The sequence below is a fragment of the Pseudophryne corroboree genome, chromosome 4 (genome assembly GCF_028390025.1).
Source record: "Pseudophryne corroboree isolate aPseCor3 chromosome 4, aPseCor3.hap2, whole genome shotgun sequence".
NCBI classification, from domain to species: domain Eukaryota; kingdom Metazoa; phylum Chordata; class Amphibia; order Anura; family Myobatrachidae; genus Pseudophryne; species Pseudophryne corroboree.
In genome coordinates this window covers 172,633,816-172,660,546 of record NC_086447.1, presented here as the reverse complement: position 1 = coordinate 172,660,546, position 26,731 = coordinate 172,633,816, and the positions used below count along the sequence as shown (strand labels likewise).

General features: G+C 45.3%; 1 protein-coding gene across 1 annotated transcript in view; it reads right to left on the bottom strand.

Annotated features, from left to right (window-relative positions):
• LOC134909106 (uncharacterized) overlaps positions 1-26,365 on the bottom strand; it is a 272,045-nt gene extending 245,680 nt beyond the window's left edge. Inside the window, exons 1-3 of the mRNA XM_063915544.1 lie at positions 26,253-26,365; positions 23,018-23,181; positions 3,058-3,166 (exon numbers count right to left, since the gene is read on the bottom strand). Coding sequence (XP_063771614.1) covers positions 3,058-3,166; positions 23,018-23,181; positions 26,253-26,295 — 316 coding nt within the window. The 5' untranslated portion in view covers positions 26,296-26,365. The remainder of the gene's footprint in view (positions 1-3,057; positions 3,167-23,017; positions 23,182-26,252) is intronic.
• Positions 26,366-26,731: the final 366 nt, after the last annotated feature.

The window sequence follows — 26,731 nt, the reverse complement described above, 5'->3', positions numbered from 1 at the left end:
ATGAAACTGGATTGGACTGAAGAAGACAAAGTTCAAATAACAATAATATCCTTGATTGGATTGTTGAAGATAAAGTCCAAATAACAATAATATCCAAAATGAAACTGTACTGGACTGTAGTGCTGACCAGGCTTGATCCAGAATCTTGACACTTGACAGTATTAAAGTAAGACACCGTTCAAATAACAATAGTATCTGTAATGGAACCGGAACGGACTGGAATGCTCACCGGGCTTGATCCGGAATCTTTAAACTGGTAGTATTGCAGAAAGAGACATTTCAAATGACAATAGCATCCGGAATGGAACCAGAACGGACTGGAGTGCTCATCGGGCTCGATCCGGAATCTTAACACTGGTAGTATTGCAGAAAGACACTGAAAAAAGGCAAAGTCCAAATAGCAATGATAGCCGGAATGGACTCTGGACAGACTGGACCAAAGTCACTGGAATGAAGGAGCTCAGCACAGAGCTGTTACTTTCTGAATAGAGACTGTTGTACTGACAAATTGGTAATCCCAGGAAGTTACCTTTATACCTTGCAGTGTGGATTCATTGGATGTTGCAGTCAGCTGACAAAAGGAGCTCCAGGATTGAACAATGGAGGATCAGCTAATGGAATCCAAGATGTTCGCGCCCGCATCTGAATTTGGAGGGAATCTCTGACTAGGCCCAAACACCAGGAAGTGAACACAATGAGAAATAAACACTAAAATAATGGAAGACAGCGCAGTGAAGTGCTATGCACAGAAGCAGCAGCTGCTGCAGGAGACTTCATGCTGGATCAGCGCTGGTGGACCTCTGGGTGCGATGTGTGGATACAGCGTGTACGGACCTTTGCATCAGCCAGGACAGACATCGCATAGGTAAGAAAGTACTTTTAAAAGTCCGGAGTGTGACTATATAATACATATTGATCTCTGCACCCCTTAGTATAATACATATTGATCTGTACCACCTTAATATAATACATATTGATCTGTGCCCTTCTTAGTATAATACATATTGATCTGTGCCCTTTTTAGTATAATACATATTGATCTGTGCGCTACTTAGTATAATACATATTAATCTGTGCCCTCCTTAGTATAATACATATTGATCTGTGCGCTACTTAGTATAATACATATTGATATGTGCCCTTCTTAATATAATACATATTGATCTGTGCCCTCCTTACTATAATACATACTGATCTGTGCCCTCCTTAGTATAGTACATATTGATCTGTGCGCTACTTAGTATAATACATATTGATCTGTGCGCTACTTAGTATAATACATATTGATCTGTGCCCTTCTTAATATAATACATATTGATCTGTGCCCTCCTTAGTATAGTACATATTGATCTGTGCGCTACTTAGTATAATACATATTGGGGGTCATTCCGAGTTGTTCGCTCGTTATTTTTTTCTCGCAACGGAGCGATTAGTCGCTAATGCGCATGCGCAATGTCCGCATTGCGACTGCGCCAAGTAAATTTGCTATGCAGTTAGGTATTTTACTCACGGCATTACGAGGTTTTTTCTTCGTTCTGGTGATCGTAATGTGATTGACAGGAAGTGGGTGTTTCTGGGCGGAAACTGGCCGTTTTATGGGTGTGTGTGAAAAAACGCTACCGTTTCTGGGAAAAACGCGGGAGTGGCTGGAGAAACGGAGGAGTGTCTGGGCGAACGCTGGGTGTGTTTGTGACGTCAAACCAGGAACGACAAGCACTGAACTGATCGCAGATGCCGAGTAAGTGTGGAGCTACTCAGAAACTGCTAAGAAGTGTCTATTCGCAATTCTGCTAATCTTTCATTCGCAATTTTGATAAGCCAAGATTCACTCCCAGTAGGCGGCGGCTTAGCGTGTGCAAAGCTGCCAAAAGTAGCTTGCGAGCGAACAACTCGGAATGACCCCCATTGATCTGTGCCCTTCTTAGTATAATACATATTGATCTGTGCGCTACTTAGTATAATATATATTGATCTGTGCACCCCTGACACAGCAGGGCCTTGATCAAGCCTTGAAGAAGAGCCCTGATGTGTCTTGAAACGTGTTGGAAAGCTTCACCTGTGATTACTATAAAGAAGAATACCACTGACTATCATGGAAATATTTCGGTTCAGCTTTAGAGCCATGTGCAGGGAGAACCTGGTCACTCTGCACATTTACACCTGCGGCTCCTGCACATCATCCTTGGTAGGATACAGACTTTTCTCTATCCAACATCACAGACTTTATGTTATTGAAAGAGTGCCATCTCTATTAATAACCATGTATTTTATCCTTGTCTGTTTGTCATTGTAAATTAAGTTTGCATCATATTTAACATATTACCTTCTTTTATTGGTTCAGTGGATAGCGCCAATCAAGTGACACATAACTCCACATTTATCGAATACCCAGTTTAGGGTATATGAGGCAAGATAAAAATAAGAGGTTCAGTCTCTCACAGAGCCATGAGAACTGCAGTCTAAATGGTGCCTGCTGTAACTATAACTGATCTGAGCATTGGTTGACAAATGATGGGACTCCTCGGAATTGAACAACATCTTGTGCCAAGATGAATCACCAATGTGACAAAACTCAAGTACAGGTTGAGTATCCCTTATCCAAAATTCAAAATCCCACATTTTTGTGTCCTCTACTGAGATAATGACACACACACATATATATATATATATATATATATATATATATATATTATCTTTAAATATGTCTATTTCTAAATAATATATCTAATATAGATAATATTTATGTCACTATCTCAGTAGGGGACCCAAAAATGTGGGATTTTGCATTTTGGATAAGGGATACTCAACCTGTATTACTCTTGTTTGTCGCTTGTGTTTGTTACTTTGTACATTAGGACTACTTTGATACTTTGCACAGTATGCAAATGTGTGTATTATGCAAAACCAAATTGCCGCACGTCCATCTCTAAATGGTATCTTATTTGGTTAAATCCAAAGGTCATTTTTCTATTATTGATGAATAAACTAGAAAAGTTATTGCTGGAGTATTATAGTACAAATGAATAATGCATGAGTATAGCAGACATATGAACTCACCTTTGTGTACACCATAACTTTCTTTTATAATGGGCTCCAAATTATAAGGGTCAAAAGAAGCTTTGAAAACATTTCCACCATCTATACTAATGGCGTCTGCGTCTCCATTCTGAAAAACAACAACTTTAGTGTTGGTACATCTGATTATACCTGTCTGTCCTTTTCTACCTGTATCTGTCTATATGAGCATTATTTAGCTCACATGTTACCAGAGTTGTTGTACACATTGTTCTATGCCTGATAAGCAATTTGAAGAGGGGTTGTGGGTTTAGGCTTCATTAAACATGTTGTATTTGAATAGTACTGAACCTCTCTGAACACATATTATTTTGTGTTTTACTGGGTAAAATTTTAAAGAATTCATCCTTGAATATTTGTGCTTATGGTATCCTTTTTTTTTATTTGACAAGATATATAGGGTTCTACTATTACCATAAATTCTTATCTACTCTAGTATTTATTTTGCACCTCACTTATACACTTACACCAGCACTTTCACTAATAATTATTATATTTTTTTACAGTCTATTGTGTATTAATATACTCACATTTCACATTCACTATGTGATCTTCTGTCATTTGCATTTGACACATATTTATTTGAGTCACTATTCACACATAGGTTATAGGACTGGTTATCTACAGTATGTATGCCCTATAATTATATCACAGCAAATATCCCATATATATATATATATATATATATATATATATATATATAAAAATAAAGCTATATATACATTTGCACACTTTTGAAAAATAATATATCCAGGTGCTCCCTATAGTCTGTTGCTTGATGGTCCAGTAAAAATATACTATGGAAAAGAGGCACTCAATCAATCATGGTATATGAAAAAAAGTCTTATACATTTTATTTTCACCCAACAACGGGCATTTCAGGTGGAATCACATTGATGGTGGTGGCTCAGCAAAAACTCTTGAATAAAATACAGCTTATGCAGCATCATAAAATGCTTTATGGTGAACAAATGTTTTGCTTGTAAAGAGGATGTGAAAAAGATCAAACCAGTACGTCCGTACTGGTATTGTAGTATATGATTATTAATATAATTATACATTTACACTTAGCAAATCATATAAATATACATTGCAAGTACAGTATAATATATGACTCACTATTAAGTTACGTGCATTATAATACATATCAGTGTTATACTTATAATATAGAGAGATGCTGCTGTAATTTACCATTATGTTAGATCATTGTTATCATATTTATTATTATTTTTTTCCAAAAGGGCTCATTATAACCAAATAAATGTTAGATGCTAAAATTATCCACAATCAGGAATTATTATTATTATTATTCTTTATTTATATGGCGCCACAAGGGTTCCGCAGCGCCCAATTACAGAGTACATAAACAAATAATCAAACATGAAAACAGCAACTTACAGTTGATGACAGTATAGGACAAGTACAGGGTAAATAAACATAGTTACATCAGCAGATGACACTGGAATAAGTATCAGGTGGCAGAAGACTACTGGATGTGGTGCAGTTGAAGATTATTAAAGTAAGAAAGGATAAGCACATGAGGGAAGAGGGCCCTGCTTACATTCTAAAGGGGAGGGGTAGACAGACAGGGGTGACACAGATGGGGTACATAGAGATCGTAGAACAGAGGGTTAGGATGAGATTTGGCTGGGTTTGGTGAAGAAGTGGGTCTTGAGAGCCCGTTTGAAGTTTTGTAGAGAGGTGGAAAGTCTGAGGGGGAGAAGTGGTGCAGCACGTGAAAAATCTTGGAGGTAGGAGTGGGAGGAAATAATCCGTAGGCAGGAGAGTCGGCGTGCATTAGCAGAGCGAAGAGGACGGGTGGGAGTGTAAAGGGAGATAAGGTCAGAGATGTAGATGGGAGAGGAGTGGGTGAGGGCTTTGTAAGCGAGTGTGAGAAGCTTGAAATCGATTCTGAAAGGGAAGGGGAGCCAGTGAAGGTCTAGTAAAAGAGGAGAGGCGGACGTAGTGCGTTTGGTGAGGAAGATGAGCCGGGCAGCAGCATTGAGGATAGATTGGAGTGGAGAGAGGTATTTGTCAGGAATGCCAGTCAGGAGCAGGTTACAGTAGTCCAGTCTGGAGATGACCAGTGAGTGGATAAGAGTCTTAGTAGCATCCTGGGTCAGAAAGGGTCTGATCCAGGAAATATTTTTTAGATGAAAATGGCAGGTTTGTGAGAGGTGCTGAATGTGTGGTTTGAAGGAGAGGGAGGAGTCAAGGATTACTCCAAGACAGCGCACTTGGGGGCTAGAGGAGACAGTAGTGCCATCAATAGATAATGAGATTGTAGGAGGTGAGGTTATGCGGGAGGGAGGGAAGATGATCAGCTCGGTCTTAGACATGTTAAGTTTAAGAAAGCACTGGGACATCCAGGAGGAGGTAGCAGAGAGACAGTTGGAGATACGAGTGAGGAGAGCAGGGGAGAGGTCTGGAGAGGAAAGATACATTTGGGTGTCATCAGCATAGATATGATATTGGAAACCAAAAGAACTAATGAGCTTACCTAGTGAGGACGTATAGAGAGAGAAGAGAAGAGGACCAAGGACAGAACCTTGGGGTACCCCTACAGTTAGTGGAAGTGAGGGGGAGGTGGAGTCATGAGAGGAGACAGAGAAAGAACGGTCAGAAAGGTAGGAGGACAGCCAAGAGAGGGCAGTGTCACGCAGACCAATGGAGTGAAGAATTTGCAGTAGGAGAGGATGGTCCACAGTGTCAAAAGCAGCAGAGAGATCAAGTAGAATAAGTATAGAGTGGTGTCCCTTAGATTTAGCAGCATGGAGGTCATTGCATACTTTTGTAAGGGCAGTTTCAGTGGAGTGGAGAGGACGGAAGCCAGACTGGAATGGGTCAAGCAGTGAGTGTGAGGAAAGAAAGGAAGTAAGGCGGTTGTAGACAATACGCTCAAGGAGTTTGGAGGCAAAAGGGAGGAGAGAGATGGGTCGGTAGTTGGAGAGAGTGTTTGGATCAAGTGTAGGTTTTTTAAGAATAGGAGAGATGAGTGCATGCTTGAAGGCAGAGGGGACAGTGCCTGATGAGAGGGATAGATTGAGAAGGTGGGAAAGATGGGAACAAGCAGAAGGAGAGAGGTAGCGGAGGAGGCGGGAGGGGATAGGGTCAAGTGGGGAGGTGGTGAGGGGACAGGAACGAATGAGGGCTATGACTTCCTCTCCAGATGCATGGGAGAAAGATGTCAGAGTAGGTGCGAGGGATGGGGAGGGTTGGTAAGGGATGGGAGAAAGCTGGTTATTGATGGTCTGGTGTGGTGTGATGTCCTGACATATGGAGTCAATTTTGGATGTGAAGTAAGTGGCAAAGTCAAGAGCAGAGAGTGAGGAAGGGAGACAAGGTGGAGGTGGGCAGAGGAGTGAGTTGAGAGTGGCAAAGAGGCGCCGGGGGTTGGAAGACTGGGAGGAGATGAGGTTCTTGAAGTATGACTGTTTAGCAAGAGAAAGGGCAGCACTGAAGGATGAGAGCATAAGTTTGAAATGGAGGAAGTCTGCCTTAGAGCGCGATTTCCTCCAGTGTCGCTCAGCAGTACGTGAGCATTTCTGCAGATATCTGGTGCATTTGGTGTGCCAGGGTTGAGGTGTTAATTTGCAAGGGTGAATAGTGGTTGGTGGAGCAACAGAGTCAAGAGCAGAAGTAAGGGATGCATTGTATGTGGAAGTGGCTTGTTCAGGGCATGAGAGAGAGAGAATAGGAGAGAGAAGTGAATCAAACAGGGAGGAAAGGAATGTGGTGTCAATAGCTTCAATGTTACGCTTAGTGATGGTAGCCTTAGGAGGTAGAGATGGGGAAGTCGAGAGAGATAGGTTAAAGGAGAGCAGGTGGTGGTCAGAGAGGGGAAATGGGGAGTTGGAAAAATCAGAAATATCACAGCGGTGAGTGAAGACCAGATCCAGTGAGCTCCCATTAACATGGGAGGGTGAGGAGGTCCACTGGGAGAGACCAAGTGAAGAGGTGAGGTTAAGGAGTTTAGAGGCAGGGGATTGTGTGGGGATGTCAATAGGGATGATGAAATCACTTAGGATAATGGAGGGAATGTCAGAAGAGAGGAAGTGAGGAAGCCAGGAAGCAAAGTTGTCGATGAATTTGGAAGCAGTGCCGGGGGGGGGGGGGGGGGGGGCGGTAAATGACAGCTACTCTAAGATGGACTAGTTGGAAGAGGCGTATGGCATGGACCTCAAATGTAGAGAATGTAAGGGATGGTTCTGGTGGTATGAGTTGGTAGGAGTAACTAGAAGGTAAAAGGACCCCAACACCACCCCCATGGCGACCCCCAGGTCGGGGTGTGTGTGTGAATGTGAGGCCCCCAGCAGAGAGAGCAGCAGGAGAAGTAGTGTCAGAGGGCGTAATCCAAGTTTCAGTAATGGCTAGTAGGTGTAGGGAGTTGGAAATGAAAAGGTCATGAGTGGGGACCAGTTTGTTACAAACAGATCTGTCATTCCAGAGGGCACAGGATAGGGGCTATGAGTTTGTGTGAGAGATGTGAATGAGATTATCAGGGTTGCTGTAACGATGAAGTGAGATTAACTTTGAGGGCAGGGATGATGAGAGAGTAGTGATGGTACGGGTGCCTGAGCTAGGAGGGGAAACTGCAGGAGGTGGGCAGGGAGGGAGGTCAGTGTGATGTGGATGGGGGTATGGGGAGGTGACAGGGAAGGGAGAGAGGGAGCAGGGCTGAGTTGTGGGGTAGCAGGACCATGGGGCAGAGGTAAATGAAAGTGGGGTAACAGGAAAGGAGGGGGATGGAAACAGAGGGATGGAGGGGAGACAGAGGAGGAGGTGTTGGAGACTAGGGTGGAAGGATAAAGATACATTATTAGGTAGACACTGAGTGATGTGGGGAGTATAAGAAAGCCTTGACATAGTGTTAAGTAGGTAAATAGGTTGAGGGAAAGTGGAAGTAGGAGTGGAGACTGTAAGGGAATCAGAGCAGAAGAATTGCAGAAATGCAGGTGAGAAAAGCAGTGTAGGCTCAATGGGTGTAGATTTAGTATGAAATGAGTCAAAAGCGTAGATAAAGTGGGTGCAGAAATGTATTTGGGCTGTAAGAAATGAAAGGATTGTGAGAGGGTTAAGAAGCAATGGTAATTCTGTTAGATTTTTTAAGTGTTTGTAGATGAGAAGATGAACTCACAATTGTCCCAAAGAAGATCTTTGTGATCCTGATTATGGATGGAAACCAGATCTTACATATGTTCTTTTCTGCAAATGGGTTGCAAAGTGTTCACAGAGTGAAAGTTGGAGGGTGATAAATTTGCATATGCAGTTGATATTGATAAGTAGTTCATCTGTTGTTGTTGTTTGAGGTTTTCTTTCAGTTTTTCGTCCAGACTAAGTCCAGGCTTTGATATTAAAATTATATATCTGCTCCCTTTGAGCCTCCTCCCTTAGAGTCCTACACCCTGGATCAATCAGCCAGGCTTAATCAGCCAAGTATACTCTAATATGAACTAACATTAACATGTGTAAGGTATAGGTTCACTGATTAAAACCCCACCCATTGCCCAACACCCACTGGTGGGCAATAAAGCTAAAACAAACAAATAATGATATGGGAGGAGGACATCCCAAATTCCCCAAATATCTAACAATTAAACAGGTTAAATTCTGCACAAAACAATAACTCCAGATTACCTAAGCAAACAGACACTGCAGAGTATAGTATCCTAGATCACTGTGCAGCTGCTGAGAGTTGTAGTAATTGTTTTGATTACCTAATCATGTTCTTATATATCCCCTGCCTTTATTATACAGTGTGTGGCTCAGGTAATTTGTAGTGGTAACAGGACAACGTACAATACCCATTGTACTCATCTATATATTTTACATGAGAGCAGCGTGATAGGCTACATGAATCATGTGATCATGTTGAGTAAGTAAGCAGGCTCCACAGAGGGACTCGGATCTAGAATCACTACTAGAAATGAGAAACGACCCCCCCCCCCACCCCCCCGAACTTTACTACATGATCCCGGATCCGAGTCAGGTTCGGGTTTTCCCGCCTGACTCGGAAACCAGAATGAGGCAAAATGTCATCATCCGCTGTCAGATTCTCGCAGGGTTTGGATTCCATATAAGGAGTCGCGCGTCCCCGCCATTTTCACTCCGGTTTTGGAGAGTGTAGAGAGAGGATGTGTCTCTGTCCTCAGTGTCCTCAGTGGTAGTGTCTTGTGCTGCATCTGTTCAGTCACAGTGGTTGTGTCCTCTGCTGCCATATGTCCAGTGCTGCTGTATAATTCCAGTCCAGTGGTACTGTGTTGTGTTGCATCAATCCAGTGGTGGTGTCATTGCTGTATATGTCCATTGATACTGCCGTATATATCCAGCAGTACTGCCGTATAAATCCAGTGATCCTGCCATATAATTCCAGTGGTACTGGCGTATAAGTCCAGTCCAGTGATACTGCTGTATATGTCCAGTGGTAAAGCCATATAATTCCAGTGATCCTGCCATATAATTCCAGTGATCCTGCTGTATTATTCCAGTGATCCTGATGTATAATTCCAGTGATCCTGATGTATAATTCCAATGATCCTGCCGTATAATTCCAGTGGTACTGGCGTATAAATCCAGTGATCCTGATGTATAATTCCAGTGGTACTGGCGTATAAGTGCAGTCCAGTGATACTGCCGTATATGTCCAGTGATACTGCTGTATATGTCCAGCGGTACTGCCGTATAAATCCAGTGATCCTGCCATATAATTTAAGTGATCCTGCCGTATAATTCCAGTGGTACTGGCATATAAATTTAGTGATCCTGCCGTATGATTCTATATAAATCCATATAATTCCGTATAAGTCCAGTCCAGTGGTGCTGCCATATAAGTTCAGTGATGCTGTCCTTTGCTTTATATTATTTACTCCAAATAAAGGGGTTATTAATATTTGGAGGATGCAATAGGGAAAGATCAAGAACCACTTCCTCCTGAAGCTGCTGCCACTAGTCATGCCATAGATGATGAAATGCCATCAACGGCGTCTGCCAAGGCCGATGCCCAATGTGATAGTAGAGGGCATGTAAAATCCAAAAAGCCAAAGTTCAGTAAAAGACCCAAAAAAAGAAATTTAAATGGTCTGAGGAGAAACGTAAACTTGCCAATATGCCATTTACGACACGGAGTGGCAAGGAACGGCTGAGGCCCAGGCCTATGTTCATGACTAGTGGTTCAGCTTCACATGACAATGGAAACCCTCATCCTCCTGCTAGAAAAATGATAAGCGTTAATCTGGAAAAAGCACAGCAAAGAACTGTGCGTTCTAAGATGGTATCACAAATCCCCAAGGAGAGTCCAAGTGTGTCGGCGGTTGCGATGCCTGACCTTCCCAACACTGGACAGGACGAGGTGGCTCCTTCGACCTTTTGCATGCCCTCTGGAAGTGCTGGAAGTAGCACCCACAGTCCAGTTTCTGATATTAAAATTGAGGATGTCACTGTTGAAGTACACCAGGATGAGGATATGGGTGTTGCTGGTGCTGAGAAGGAAGTTGACGATGAGGATTCTGATGGTGATGTGGTTTGCTTAAATCAGGCACTGGGGGAGACACCTGTTGTCCGTGGGATGAATAAGCCGTTGTGATTCCTGGGCAAAATACCAAAAAAGCCACCTCTTCAGTGTGGAATTATTTCTCCACAAATCTGGACAACAGGTGTCAAGCCGTGTGTTGCCTCTGTCAATCTGTAATAAGTAGGGGTAAGGATGTTAACAACATGGGAACATCCCCCCTTATATGTCACCTGCAGCGCATTCATCAGAAGTCTGAGTCAAGTTGTGAGGGTATTGGTCCATATCCATGTCCCTGGCAAGACTGATGAGTCCTCTCCTAACCGGGATCACTCCGGAGGATCCTTGAGTGGTATGCCTACTGTTGCTGCTGCCGCTGCTGTTGTTGCTGCTGGGAGTCAATCGTCATCCCAGAGGGGAAGTCGGAAGACCACTTGTACTACTTCAACTGAGCAATTGACTGTCCAACAGTCCTTTGTGAGGAAGATGAAACATGACAGCAGTCATTCTTATGCAAATCGGATAACTGAGGCCTTAACAGCTATGTGGTGTTATGAGCCCTACACACATACCGCTCTGCCGCCGAGCTGCCCGACAGTGGATAGAGCTGACGGGCGACCCGGCGGCGGGGGGCGGGGGGGGGGGGGGGGCAGTGATGGGGGGAGTGAAGTTTCTTCATAGCCACCGTCACCCGGCTACATAGCAGTGCAGGCAAATATGGACGATCTCGTCCGTATTGGCCTGCATGCACAAGCGGCGGGGTACCAGCGATGAACGAGAGCCGGGCTGCGCATCATTCATCGATGGTGCTTCCACACTGAAAGATATGAACGGTATCTCTTTCATTAATGAACGATATCGTTCATATCTTTTAGTATTATCTGCCAGTGTGTAGGGCCCATTAGACGTGTGTCTGGTATCCGCCATTAGTTCAGTGGGACTTAGAGAATTGTTTGAGGTACTTTGTCCCTGTTATCAAATCCCATCTAAGTGCCACTTCATTAGGCAGGCGATACCGAGAATGTACAGAGATGGCAGAAAAAGTGTCCTCAGTGTCCTAACAAATGCAGTTGTACCCACTGTCCACTTAACCATGGACATGTGGACAAGTGTGACAGGGCAGACCAAGGACTATATGACTGTGACAATCCACTGGATAAATGCATGGCCTCCCGCAGCAACAACAGCTGTGGCACCAGTAGCAGCATCACGCAAATGCCAACCCGTTCCTAGGCAGGCTAGGCTATGTATCACCGCTTTCCGTAAGAGGCACACAGCTGATAACCTCTTTTGGAAACTGAGTGACATCATTGCACAATAGATTACCCCAATTAGACTCTCCTGGGGATTTGTGATATCGGATAACACCACCAATATTTTGCATGCATTACATCTGGGCAATTTCCAGCAGGTCCCATGTTTTGCACATACAATTAATTTGGTGGTGCAGAATTTTTTGAAAAATGACAAGGGCATGCAGGAGATGCTGTTGGTGGCCCGAAAACTTTTGGCATTCAGCCACCGCATGCCGAAGACTGGAGTGCCATCAAACACTCCTGAACCTGCCCTGCCATCACCTGAAGCAAGAGCTGGTAACGAGGTGGAATTCAACTCCGTGGAGCCATTTACCAGCAATTGCCTCCAGAAAGTACACAGGGACCTATGATGGTGGATTCCAGTGGGGACAAATTAATACTCTGTGAGGAGGAGGATGTACACACTGAAAGGTGTGAGGAATCGGAGGATGAGGATGTAGAGCCAGTTTGTGCAAGGAGAGATTGATTGCTTCTTTTTTGATGGGGGCCCAAACAAACCAGTCAATTCAATGACAGTCATGTGGCAGACCCTGTTGCTGAAATGATGGGTTTGTTAAAGTGTGCATGTCCTGTTTATACAACATAAGGGTGGGTGGGAGGGCCCAAGGACAATTCCATCTTGCACCTCTTTTTCTTCTTTGTATGATGATCTGTTTGGGGCCTAGTTTTTTTAAGTGCCATCCTGTCTACAACTGCAGTGCCACTCCTAGATGGGCCAGGTGTTTGTGCCCCACACTTGTGTCGCTTAGCTTAGTCATACAGCCACCTCGGTGCAACCTTTTGGCCTAAAAACAATATTGTGAGGTGTGAGGTGTTCAGAATAGACTGGAAATGAGTGGAAATTAATGTTATTGATGTTAATACCATAGGAGAAAATTACCCCCAAATTCTGTGATTTTAGCTGTTTTATGTTTAAAAAAATTTTTTTTATCCAGATCCAAAACCAACACCAAAACACGAAAGGTGGTTTTGGCAAAACCAATCCAAAACCAAAACATGAGCAGGGAATTAGAACCAAAACCAAAACACAAAAAAACGAGAAGTGCCCGCCGCACATCTCTACTCACTACACACGTTTCCAATTCATAATATGGGAGACGTAAGATTGGAGAATTATATTACATGACACTGGGATCCAGAGCCGGCGGAATCCACTCAGCGAAGGGATGCAGTGCAGGTAGGCGCCAGGCAGGAGAGGCACTCTAACTGCTCTGCATCCCTTCACTGTGCGCTGTTGTTGCCAGCTGCCACTGTGCCTATCACTGTACAAGCAGCGGCAGCCGGCAGCCTGGATCGCAGATCTCCTAGTCCCCCCACTCCAGCCCCGCCGCTGATGTCACCTCCTCCCGTCCTGTGTCAGCGCTGTAAGGGGAGGTGTGGGGGCGGGACCAGCAAAGGACGGCTTCGGGAGCAGAGAGCTGCAGTCGCTGCTGACTGCAGTTCTGGCAGGAGCCACTAGATGCCCCCATCGGTATGGACAGAGCCATCTCATCACAGGACTCAGAAACAAAAGAGAGACTGCCCGAAACCAGTACAAAGGAACTAAAGTGAGTTTTCTTTTTATGTGTGATTGTCTATCTATCTATCTATCTATCTATCTATCTATCTATCTATCTATCTATCTATCTATCTATCTATCTATCTATCTATCTCATATCTATGGGGGAGTGTATTTTAGCATGGTTGATGCTAGATTCAAGTTGCCTAAGGGACCTTTTACATCAGGGGGAGGAGGCATGACACAAGGGGGAGGAGCTAGGCCAGCGGGATAGGTCCTCTACTATCCACGCCACCAACTATTACCTATAGTAATCAGATGGCGAGCAAAGCGAGCCACCGAGCCCGAAGCGTGGCGAGCATACTTTTTGGGTACCCTGTTTGGCCGTAGCTCCTCCCCCTGGTGACGTGTCTCCTCCCCTAGTGACGTCAGAAGGTCCCTTCTCCCACTCCGATTTAGAACCAACCATTTTAGCATAGCAGTGCTGCGATCGCTTAAAGCAAAACAAGACCAGCCCTGCAGCTACTCCCCAGTGCGACGGATCCAGCGATGATGTTCCCGGCAGTGACGTCAGACATCCGCCCTCCAAACGCCTGGATCCGCCTGTGTTGGACTCACCACGCCTGGAGTATCCACCCCGGAATGCCTCCTGCCTGTCCGTCTTCTTGCGATCGCCGATGCAATCACATTTCTCGCTGGCGGCGTTGCTTCCCGGTGGCGGCCGTTGCCAGGGAATGCGTCCGGCGTGCATGCGCAGTTCTGACCCGTTTGCACCGCAGCGAAGAACCGCTGCGTGCAAACGGGTCGGAATGACCCCCAATGTGCGGTGTAATGTGAACAAGATTGTGCTACTTTGTGGAGTAATTTGAATTGGTACTATTGTGTGGCCACACCCCACCCGCTTCTTGTGGCGTGCGACTTCGGTGCGCACTGTCCTATTATTAAGTATGGGAGGGAGGGCGTAAATTTATAGTTTGCAGGGAGGCACCAAACACCCTTGCACCGGCCCTGCTGGGATCTTAACCTGACATGTGCAGTTAGAAACAAATCGCAGCATAGCAAAAATCGTCAACGAGTGAACAACTCAGAATGACCCCCAGTGACAGTTATTTAGGGACTCTTAAAAGAGCTACTTGTATTTGAATTAAGTGCTATAAGATGCAATATATGGTAAATTTTGTAATAGTGTCAGCATTAATACTGGCTTGTGATGCACGGATGCTAATGATATAATAAGGACACATTAGATCAAACTACAGTCCTGGCATCTGAATTAACCATCCATGTGCAAATAAAATTCAACAACAGAAGTGCATTTATTCAAAATAAAGTTTAATTGACATAATATATTACAAAGGATGACAATCCTATATGTAAAATGATATACATACTATTAAACATAATTTGGCATATACGTTTATTGTCCCACATACCCTGATTATCACTGTATAGGCATAGAGCAGCGGTCTGTGTGTAATAAATGTTACTAAAGCAGAAATGATACATTGTATTAAAATGTAGTTTACCAGTCTCATTTTATACTGAAAGCAATAATTGACAACATATTGCTACATTTGTATCAATTTATGCTAACTTCCGGCTCTGAGGCAATCGTAAACACTGTGCAGATACAGTATGAATTGTAACTTAAAGCAACAAACAAACTCATGCAGGTTTGTAGATGAAGTGCAGATTTAAAATATAACTATTTTAAGGAAATAAACTTATGCATGTTTACTTATGGTTGCACACATTTTTAAATTAATTGAAAGTATCTCATTGTAATAAATACCCACTGCTGTATGGTGGATAAACTACCTATTCCTGCACTTATGCTTATATTTATTATGGCAAAGAGACATGTCGATATTTAACCAACACTCACTCTATGGCATAGATTTTTAACCATTTACAAATTGCGGCACACTGAACAAGATTTAAATATTGCCAAGGCACTCTCAAATATAATGGTGATGCATGGTGCAGTGGCATGTCCTAGGACAGGGGTGGCCAAACAGTTCGTTAGCCCAACCGGCGCCTGATTTGAGCTATACACGCTGCCGTCACCGCCGGAGACCAGACTGAGGGGCAGGACGGCAGGCAGGAGAAGCGCGCGCTGCGCTCTCCACACAGCACGGTGAGCACTGTGGGGGCATATCTGGCACTGTGGGGTCATATGTGGCACTGTGGGGGCATATGTGGCACTGTGGGGGCATATCTGGCACTGCGGGCACATGGCACAGTGGCGGCATATGTGGCAATGTGGGGCATATGTGGCACTGTGGGGTCATATCTGGCACTGCGGGCACATGGCACTGTGGGGGCATATCTGTAATCTGGCACTGGGGGCATATCTGGCACTGTGGGGGCATATCTGGCACTGCGGGCACATGGCACAGTGGCGGCATATGTGGCAATGTGGGGTCATATCTGGCACTGTGTGGGCATATCTGGCACTGTGTGGGCATATCTGTATCTGGCACTGTGGGGGCATATCTGGCACAGTGGGGGCATATCTGGCACAGTGGGGGCATATCTGGAACTGCGGCCACATGGCACTGTGGGGGTATATCTGTAATCTGGCACTGTGGGGGCATATCTGGCACTATGGGGGGCATATCTGGCACTGCGGGCACATGGCACTGTGGAGGCATATCTGTATCTGTCACTGTGGGGGCATATCTGTATCTGGCACTGTGGGGGCATATCTGACACTGTGGTGGCATATCTGGCACTGTGGGGTCATATCTGTATCTGGCACTGTGGGGGCATATCTGGCACTGTGGGTACATGGCACTGTGGGGGCATATGTGTATCTGGCACTTTGGGGGCATATGTGTTTGAGGTTTTTACCTGTGGGGGCCAATGTGTTATTTCGTGCGAGACAGTCATTACACTCTGCGCAGCAAGGCTACGTCCCTTTTTTTGTTATACCACGCCCACTTTTTTATACCACGCCCACTTTTTTGTTATGCCACACCCCTTTTTTTGCACGCGCGCCTGAGGCGCGTGCTATTATGCCTCCTAGGTAGATCACAAAAGCTTTTTAGCTTTCAAAGTAGATCGCCGACTCCAAAAGTCTGGCCACCCCTGTCCTAGGATGTCATGTCGCAGCTTCTCCATAGGAAACGCCTGAGCCACATCTGAGAAAGCCAGAAGAGCCCAACACTGCCCAGGCCCAAAATTAGAGCTGGCTCTGCAGCCACTAAACCCACCAGTATTGATCGTTCCAGGGCCTCAGTAGGGGCAAAACACTGACGGGCCTGGCTCTGCTTCTATGGCGGCACGCCTGGAGACTGCTCAGGGCACACTAGTGTGCCACGGCACAGTGGTTGAAAAACACTGCTCTAAGCTATTAAGTAGACATGGTTTGTCACACTCTTTAGTCCAATTATTATCATATAGACATATAACAGTGTTTTGTGAGAATTAAATACCACCACAACAGGTGGGACATATTTTAACAACACACAAATTGGAATTCTCAGATATATGCTCAGTTATAACTATACATAGTGGTAAACTAACTGCGAGCATTTATCCGCATTATGGAGGTCATTCCGAGTTGTTCGCTCGCAAGGCGATTTTAGCAGAGTTGCTCACGCTAAGCCGCCGCCTACTGGGAGTGAATCTTAGCATCTTAAAATTGCGAACGAAGTAATCGCAATATTGCGATTACACACCTCGTAGCAGTTTCTGAGTAGCTTCAGACTTACTCGGCATCTGCGATCATTTCAGTGCTTGTCGTTCCTGGTTTGACGTCACAAACACACCCAGCGTTCGCCCAGACACTCCTCCGTTTCTCCAGCCACTCCTGCGTTTTTTCCGGAAACGGTAGCGTTTTTTCCCACACGCCCATAAAACGGCCTGTTTCCGCCCAGTAACACCCATTTCCTGTCAATCACATTACGATCGCCAGAACGATGAAAAAGCCGTGAGTAAAATTACTAAGTGCATAGCAAATTTACTTGGCGCAGTCGCAGTGCGGACATTGCGCATGCGCATTAAGCGGAAAATCGCTGCGATGCGAAGATTTTTACCGAGCGAACAACTCGGAATGAGGGCCAATATACCTACTTCTGTAGGCAAGTAATATCACCTTTGTACAATGGATAAACTATTTTTACAGTTGTATCTATATCTATTATTGCAAAGATACATGTGGATATTTAATTAATACGTACTACAAGAATTTTAGCTGACACGTTGTGTTTTTCAATATAAGTTAATGGTGTGTACTGTAGGTTGGTATATACTCGCAGCCCTATCTATAGACTCTATTACTACTATTATTCGGAGATAATCCAGATTAACAAAGTTAATGTAATGAGTGAATTCATATATATATAGGGGCTGACATGCATACTTCATTACTATTCATACGTACCTGACATTGATCTTTCTTAATAGACACTATGCCCTCAATACTTACCCGCATTGATTTTTCCAATAGAGATTATATCTTCAATACTTACTCAAATAAGTCCTTTAATAGAATAGCGTGGTACTTCATCCTCAGTCATGGTCAGTGGTGCAAGTAGAAAAAATGTCTTACGGGTACAGCGCGCAAAAAAATGGGTGTGGCCAAATGCCACATGGGGCGTGGCCAATGGAAATGGGGGCGTGATACACATATGGGGGAGGGGCAGATACACGTATGACCCCAATAGTGCCAGATACACGTTGCCCCACAGTGCCAGATATACATTGCCCCACAGTGCCAGATACACATTGCCCCACAGTGCCAGATACACAAATGCACCCACTGTGTCAGATATACATTGCCCCCCGTGCCAGATACAGAAATGCCCCTACAGTGCCAGATATGCCCCCAGTGCCAGATATCCCCCAGTGCCAGGTATACATGCCCCCCTGTGCCAGATATCCCCCAGTGCCAGGTATACATGCCCCCCTGTGCCAGATATCCCCCAGTGCCAGGTATATATGCCCCCCAGTGCCAGATATCCCCCAGTGCCAGGTATATATGCCCCCCAGTGCCAGGTATATATGCCCCCCAGTGCCAGATATCCCCCAGTGCCAGGTATATATGCCTCCCAGTGCCAGATATCCCCCAGTGCCAGGTATATATGCCCCCCAGTGCCAGATATCCCCCAGTGCCAGGTATATATGCCCCCCAGTGCCAGGTATATATGCCCCCCAGTGCCAGATATCCCCCAGTGCCAGGTATATATGCCTCCCAGTGCCAGATATCCCCCAGTGCCAGGTATATATGCCCCCCAGTGCCAGATATCCCCCAGTGCCAGGTATATATGCCCCCCAGTGCCAGATATCCCCCAGTGCCAGGTATATATGCCCCCCAGTGCCAGGTATATATGCCCCCCAGTGCCAGATATCCCCCAGTGCCAGATAGAAATGCCCCCCCAGTGCCAGATATCCCCCAGTGCCAGATAGAAATGCCCCCCCAGTGCCAGATATCCCCCAGTGCCAGGTATAACCCCCCCTTCCCTTCCCTGCTCACCGCTGCCGCTGGCCGCTGCCGTCCTGTGTGAGGGAAGGAGAGCGCAGCCTGTGCCTCTCCTTCCCCTCAGTCTCCGGCGGGTGTCTCACAGTTTAATTCAGCGCCGATCCGTGAGCCAATCAGAGCTCGCACCGCGAGCTCTGATTGGCTCACGGATCGGCGCTGAATTAAACTATGGCAGCCACCGGAGACTGAGGGGAAGGAGAGGCACAGGCTGCGCTCTCCTTCCCTCACATCAGCGGCGGTGCGAGGAGCGGCGGCCCGTCGGTGTGGGTACGGCGTACCCACGGCTAAATTCTTACGGGTACGCCGTACCCACCCGTACCCGCCCACTTGCACCACTGGTCATGGTATCAATTAATATATAATAGATGCCTTGATTTTAACATCACTATTTCTGAATATATTTTTTTCACTTTTTGTAATACATGTATTGTCCTTATTTCATGTTTAGATGAGTTTTATGTATACAATAAAAGTTATATTTTAATGAATTATCCTTTTGCGCGCCAACAAAGAGACCATGGGGTATATTTACTAAGCTCCCGATTTTGGCCGAGATTGTGTTTTTTCTTCAAAGTGTCATCTCGGGAATTTACTAAACTCAAATCACGGCAGTGATGAGGGCATTCGTATTTTTTTGGAAGTCCAAGTTAAAAAATACGAATGAATACACCAAAAATACGAATGAATACACCAAAAATACGAATGAATACACCATCGGTCAAATACACCTGCAAATTGGTAGAACTCGGTAATTTACTAAAAAATGTAATTCAGAAAATAACCAAACACTGCCGTGAAAAAATACAAATCGTAAGAAAGTGCTAAAATAAAACAGACCTGCTTTTTTTCCCCGTGTTCTGATATGCATGCACGGATCCATGAGATCCGTGCATGTTTATCAGTGGGAAGGGGTGTGAAAGTGTTATTTTTAGTAAAAAAAAAATGCGTGGGGTCCCCCCTCCTAAGCAAAACCAGCCTCGGGCTCTTTGAGCCGGTCCTGGTTGAATAAATATGGGGGGAAAATTGACAGGGATTCCCCCATATTTAATCAACCAGCACCGGGCTCTGCGCCTGGTCCTGGTTCCAAAAATACGGGGGACAAAAAGCGTAGGGGTCCCCCGTATTTTTAAAACCAGCACCGGGCTCCACTAGCTGGACAGATAATGCCACAGCCGGGGGTCACTTTTATACAGCGCCCTGCGGCCGTGGCATTAAATACCCAACTAGTCACCCCTGGCCGGGGTACCCTGGAGGAGTGGGAACCCCTTAAATCAAGGGGTCCCCTCCCTCCAGCCACCCAAGGGCCAGGGGTGAAGCCCGAGGCTGTCCCCCCCATCCAAGGGCTGCGGATGGGGGGCTGATAGCCTTTGTTTAAAGTGTTGAATATTGTTTTTAGTAGCAGTACTACAAGTTCCAGCAAGCCTCCCCCGCAAGCTGGTACTTGGAGAACCACAAGTACCAGCATGCGGTGGTAAACCGGGCCCGCTGGTACCTGTAGTACTACTACTAAAAAAATACCCCAATAAAGACATAACACACACACCTTGAAAGTAAAACTTTAATACATACGTCCACACCTCCATATACACATACTTACCTATGTACCCACGCAGGTCGGTCCTCTTGTCCAGGTAGAATCCATGGGGTACCTGTTGAGAAAATTATACTCACATAATCCAGTGTAGATGGCTCTTCTTTTAATCCATTTGTAATCCAGGTACTTTGCAAAATAACAAAACGGACACCCGACCTCGCACTGAAAGGGGCCCCATGTTTTCACATGGGACCCCTTTCCCCGAATGCCAGGAACCCCCTCTGACTTATGTCTAAGAAGGTTCCATCAGCCAATCAGGGAGCGCCACGTTGTGGCACCCTCCTGATTGGCTGTGTGCTCCTGTAGTGTATGACAGGCAGCACACGGCAGTGTTACAATGTAGCGCCTATGCGCTCCATTGTAACCAATGGTGGGAACTTTGTGGTCAGCGGTTGACCGAAAGTAACCTCACCGCTGACCACAAAGTTCCCACCATTGGTTACAATGGAGCGCATAGGCTACATTGTAACACTGCCGTGTGCTGCCTGTCATACACTACAGGAGCACACAGCCAATCAGGAGGGTGCCACAACGTGGCGCTCCCTGATTGGCTGATGGAACCTTCTTAGACATAAGTCAGAGGGGGTTCCTGGCATTCGGGGAAAGGGGTCCCATGTGAAAACATGGGGCCCCTTTCAGTGCGAGGTCGGGTGTCCGTTTTGTTATTTTGCAAAGTACCTGGATTACAAATGGATTAAAAGAAGAGCCATCTACACTGGATTATGTGAGTATAATTTTCTCAACAGGTACCCCATGGATTCTACCTGGACAAGAGGACCGACCTGCGTGGGTACATAGGTAAGTATGTGTATATGGAGGTGTGGATGTATGTATTAAAGTTTTACTTTCAAGGTGTGTGTGTGTTATGTCTTTATTGGGGTATTTTTTTAGTAGTAGTACTACAGGTACCAGCGGGCCCGGTTTACCACCGCATGCTGGTACTTGTGGTTCTCCAAGTACCAGCTTGCGGGGGAGGCTTGCTGGGACTTGTAGTACTGCTACTAAAAACAATATTCAACACTTTAAACAAAGGCTATCAGCCCCCCATCCGCAGCCCTTGGATGGGGGGGACAGCCTCGGGCTTCACCCCTGGCCCTTGGGTGGCTGGAGGGGGGGGACCCCTGGATTTAAGGGGTTCCCACTCCTCCAGGGTACCCCGGCCAGGGGTGACTAGTTGGGTATTTAATGCCACGGCCGCAGGGCGCTGTATAAAAGTGACCCCCGGCTGTGGCATTATCTGTCCAGCTAGTGGAGCCCGGTGCTGGTTTTAAAAATACGGGGGACCCCTACGCTTTTTGTCCCCCCGTATTTTTGGAACCAGGCGCAGAGCCCGGTGCTGGTTGATTAAATATGGGGGAACCCCTGTCAATTTTTTCCCCATATTTTTTCAACCAGGACCGGCTCAAAGAGCCCGAGGATGGTTTTGCTTAGGAGGGGGGACCCCACGCATTTTGAAAAAAAAATTTAACTACGTTTTTCTTTTTAAGAAAGGTGCACAATGAAGCCCAGCATGGATCGCACAGATCCGGCCGAGATTCATTGTGTTCAAGTCGGCAGTGTTTTACAATAAACTCCCGTAAAACACTGCCAAAAAACTACGAATGAATACGAATGAATACGAATGAATACGAATGACATCGACATCGGTAAATACGAAAATGCAGAATACGGCAGCTTAGTAAATTAGTCGTAATAAATTCAAAAAGTTGCAAATTTACACTTTCGATGTCATTCGTGTTTGAACTTTAACCTCATTCGGAAAAATACGAATTTTAGTAAATATACCCCATTCTTTCCTCTTTGGTTTTTCTACTCTAGTAGGAGGAGGTTCCCCAGCTGTCTTTGCTTGATGACATATGGGTCTGGATGTAATGATGCCCGAGTTTGGCGAACATGCCTTGTAAGTGATTATCCCTTAAAAAAAAAAATCTGAGTTCGGCTGGCATCCTGCACGGCCGCTGAAATCAGATATCATTACATCCGGCCCATGATGTCCATAAACTGTACAACATATCCGTTTGGCCCAGACTTGTAATGACCAGCCCAATGAGCATGTTGGTAATGTGCAGTATGTGGTTCTCTAAGAACAACTATATGACAAAGCTTTACAACCATCGCCTCATCTCTCGAGGTTAGGTTTCTGCCAAGGTATTTATCTACATGCCCCCAACATAAGGTCGAGTACACATACATTGGCAGTACAAAGGTTAAAATAGATTAGAAAATACTTTTGTATGTCTGGTGGTCATCCACGCCTCTTTCTTTTGCCACTGGATCACTTTACTAACATTTTCCTATTACCAAACTTACTATGGCAATGACCTCCCTTATGCCATTCCGCTGATTCTAGTAGTTCCCCTCTATGTACAATGTACAGTACAGTATGTGCTTTGTCTAAGTGTGCTCAGAATGTGAGTGCAGTCCTACTGTATTTCCAGGTTGGAGTATTGGAATTCTGAACTCTATCTCCTACAAATGTGTTGTGCCTAGTATGCTTCGATATAACGTCATGAGTTATTGCCTCCCTGTAAGCTGTACTTACACTGATTGCTTTCATACAGTCCTCAGTGCTGGATCTTTTCACACAAATAGGCAGAATATCTTGGATGTGACAAGAATTCACTATATCATTGCACTTTTTTTCTTCACTCTCTGATGTCACACACCACCGGACACTCCTCGGTTTTGGGGCTGCAAAGCACAGTCCTAGATAAAGGTAGAAGAGAGACAGTAAATAGAGAGACTATAGGAATGACGCTTGAGCTACAATACAAATGGTTTTATTCAGTTGCAAAATGATGCTAATTAATATAATATACATTTAGGGGGGTATACAATGCTTGTCAGATTCTTTCCAACGGAAAGGATCCGACAATGCAATATTCAATGGGGGTCATTCTGACCCGATCGCTTGCTGCAGTTTGTCACAGCGAACGGGTTGGAATTGTGCATGCGCCGGTGCTGCAGTGCGCTGGCACATGGCAGTCATTGTTGCCTAGCGAATGCCTCTGAGACAGAGGCGGTCGCTGGGCAGGAGAGGGCTGGACAGCGGCGTCAAGCCACCATTTAGGGGGAGTGGTCCGGCCAACGCTCAACTCCTGGTCAGCCGCAGTAGCTGCGCTGGCCGGGAGTTACTCCAGCAATACAAAAGCATCACCACTGTGCGATGGCTTTGTATTTGTGCGGGTGGGGGGGGGGGGAGGGGCGGACTGACATGCAGGGTGGACTAGCCCTGTGCTGGGTGTCTCCCGCATGTCAGGGAAGATGATTGTAGCTGTGCTAAATTTAGCACAGCTGCGATCAATTCGGAATTACCCGCTAAATACCCTGTTTGAAGAATCCGTGGGTTAATCCTGATAGGAAATTTGCAATCCTTAAAAGATTGATATCATATTTTCCCTTTCCTCCTGAGGATAGGAAAAAATGGGAAAACCCATTGATAGTGGATGCATCAGTACGATCAACTCAGAATGACCCCCAATGAGCGGCCAAATCCGACAGGATTTGGTCGTTCCCGACAATGCCAATCCGACTTTTGTTAAAGTCGGATTGACATTGTCGGAAACAGGGCCAAACCTGTCAGATTTGGACGCGGAAACCAACAAAACACGTGGATCCACGGCTAATCCGCCAATCCACGTTTTCCGACAAGTCGGAAGTGCCAAAATGGCAGCCCAATTGAATAGGTCGGAACATTTTCCGACCTAAAGAAGTCAGTAACTGCCATTTTTCCGACAAGGCAGCATTTCCGACTTTAATTAAATACGCCCCAATGTGATATACTAAGGTGGCGAAATGACACAGGATCATTACGTGTCATAAATGATAAATATACTGTGACAGATCCTAATTTAGTCCCATTATTTTACAGGCCACCAATAAATGTGTAAATTCCCTGGAGCTATTTCCCTCATAATATTGTCTACTGATTACAGCTATAGATTAGATATATAGCCCATGTGTAACAGCCTGCATGTGGAAGGAACCAGGGTGATTCTGGCAATTTAGCACATAGATTTAAAATGGAAATTATTTATAAGGCAAAACCAGGTTGGTTTTGCCTTATAAATTGTTGCTGCTTTAAAATAACCAGCTTATTCACCGGATTCGCTTTGGTTCCTGGAACTTGCAGGCATGGTTCTAGATCTTCTAAGACTGGCATCAAAACCAATTTAAAATTATGCTTATGTATTTTCTATACCTTATGGCAAAGAATACCATAACTTAAACACTCTTACTGTAAAGACACCTTCCTGTGATTAAAGTAAAACCTCCTTATTTCCATTCTCAGGAGATAACTTCTTAACCTTTGGTACAAAAGCTCTATATATAAGCCTTAAGTATTATGCTTTATTGTATTTATACATATTAATTAGGCCACCATTAAAGAGACTTTTTTTCCAACTTAGGAAACTAGTTTTTCTTACAATAACATAAATATTGATAACAATAATGATAATGCTGTTTTTACTTAGCATATGTGCGTAGCCCAGTTTGTGTATCCCCACCTTTGCCGCAGATGTCTGCCAGTGTGTGCTGCTACTCATCTCTGCCAGCTAGTCTTCCTATGTCTTTACTATGGGGGTCATTCCGACCCATTTGCACACAGCGGTTCTTCATTGCGGTGCGAACAGGTCGGGACTGCGGCTGCGCGGCACCCACAAAGCGCACGCGCATCGTTGCCCGGTGTGCTACCAGCGCAGAAAGTGATCACAGCGGCGATCGCATGAAGACTGAGAGGCGGGAGTCATTCCGGGGCGTCAACTGACCGTTTTCAAGGCGTTGTGAGGCGAATGCATACAAACCACAAACTCACCGGCATATTTTGATTTTGTCATAATACAATCAAATCAATTACGCCGTACAGATTTTGTGTAGTAATTTATGCACATAGATTGCTGACATATAGGGGGCAATTACATTCTCTGCAATGTGCCTTCTGTACCGGTATGAAGGCACTTTGGGGGTCATTCTGACCTGATTACTCGCTGCAGTTCTTCGCAGCGCAGGGATCAGGTCAGAACTGTGCATGCGCCAGCGCTGAAGTGCGCCGGCGCATGTCTGACAGCCGACGGTTGTCATTGCTTAGCGATCGCTTCTGCCTGATTGACAGGCAGAGGTGGTTGCTGGGTGGGAGGAGGCGGCACAGTGGCATTTGGCCACTGTTTTGTGGGCGCAGTCCAGCCAATGCCGCTGCGACCCAGGCAGCGGCAAGTAGCTCCCGGCCAGCATGCAAAAGCTGCGCTGGCTGGGAGCTACTCCTGAAGTGCAAAAGCATCGCCGCTGTGCGATGCTTTTGCACTTCTGCGACGGAGCAGGGACTGACATGCGCTGTGCTGGGTGTCCCCCCGCATGTCAACGGAATTTGCTGCGCTATATAATAAACTGTTAATAAATAATAAATAATAAATAAATGTCTGTGTTCCTGATCGTAGCTGTGCAAAATTTAGCACAGCTACGATCAAGTCGGAATCACCCCCTTTGTGACAAAATACCTTCACCCATTTTTCTTACATCAAATAGGTGTGTACAGGAAAATGAGTGAAGCTTCCTTGCTGTAATAAGCGGCATTGTGCGTAGCTGGCGGCACATTGTGGAGAATTAAATTGCCCGCATACAAGGGTTCTAGTCATGAAGCAGGGAAAAGAGTGGGTTGCCATGGCCAACTGCTCCACTGGATCACTTCTCCACACTTTTCACTGCTTCATGAAAAGACCCCTAAGTGTAACTGTTAAAATTGTTTCTTTCCCTGAATAAAAGACATCCGCTTCTCTTACCCAGCACACAGACGCATAGGGCCACTTGGAACGTAGGAGTCATCCTGTCTTCTTTCAGGCATCCATATAGTGACTATCCTCTATAGACTTCTGCCTTGTAATGTCATTTTGTAATGTTTTCTTTTTATAAGATACTGTAGCAGGGTGGCTGCGTGAGCATATTTGTTGTTCTTGTAATACTTAACTAAAGTGTTTCTCAATATTACCCATACCGCTCTGTTTCATCAATTACTGTTGATAAAACAGTGTTTTTGCACAAATAAACTGTTTTACCCTTGATGTGACATTATGAAATACACTGCCCAATACTGAAAAAATACTGAGTAAATAAATGGCCAGTGTTTCAGTCGGGATCCGGTCTGAAGATCGACAGTGTCTAGGTCGACAATGTTTAGGTCGACCACTATAGGTCGACAGTCACTAGGTCGACATGGATGGAAGGTCGACAGGGTTTCTAGGTCGACATGTGCTAGGTCGAC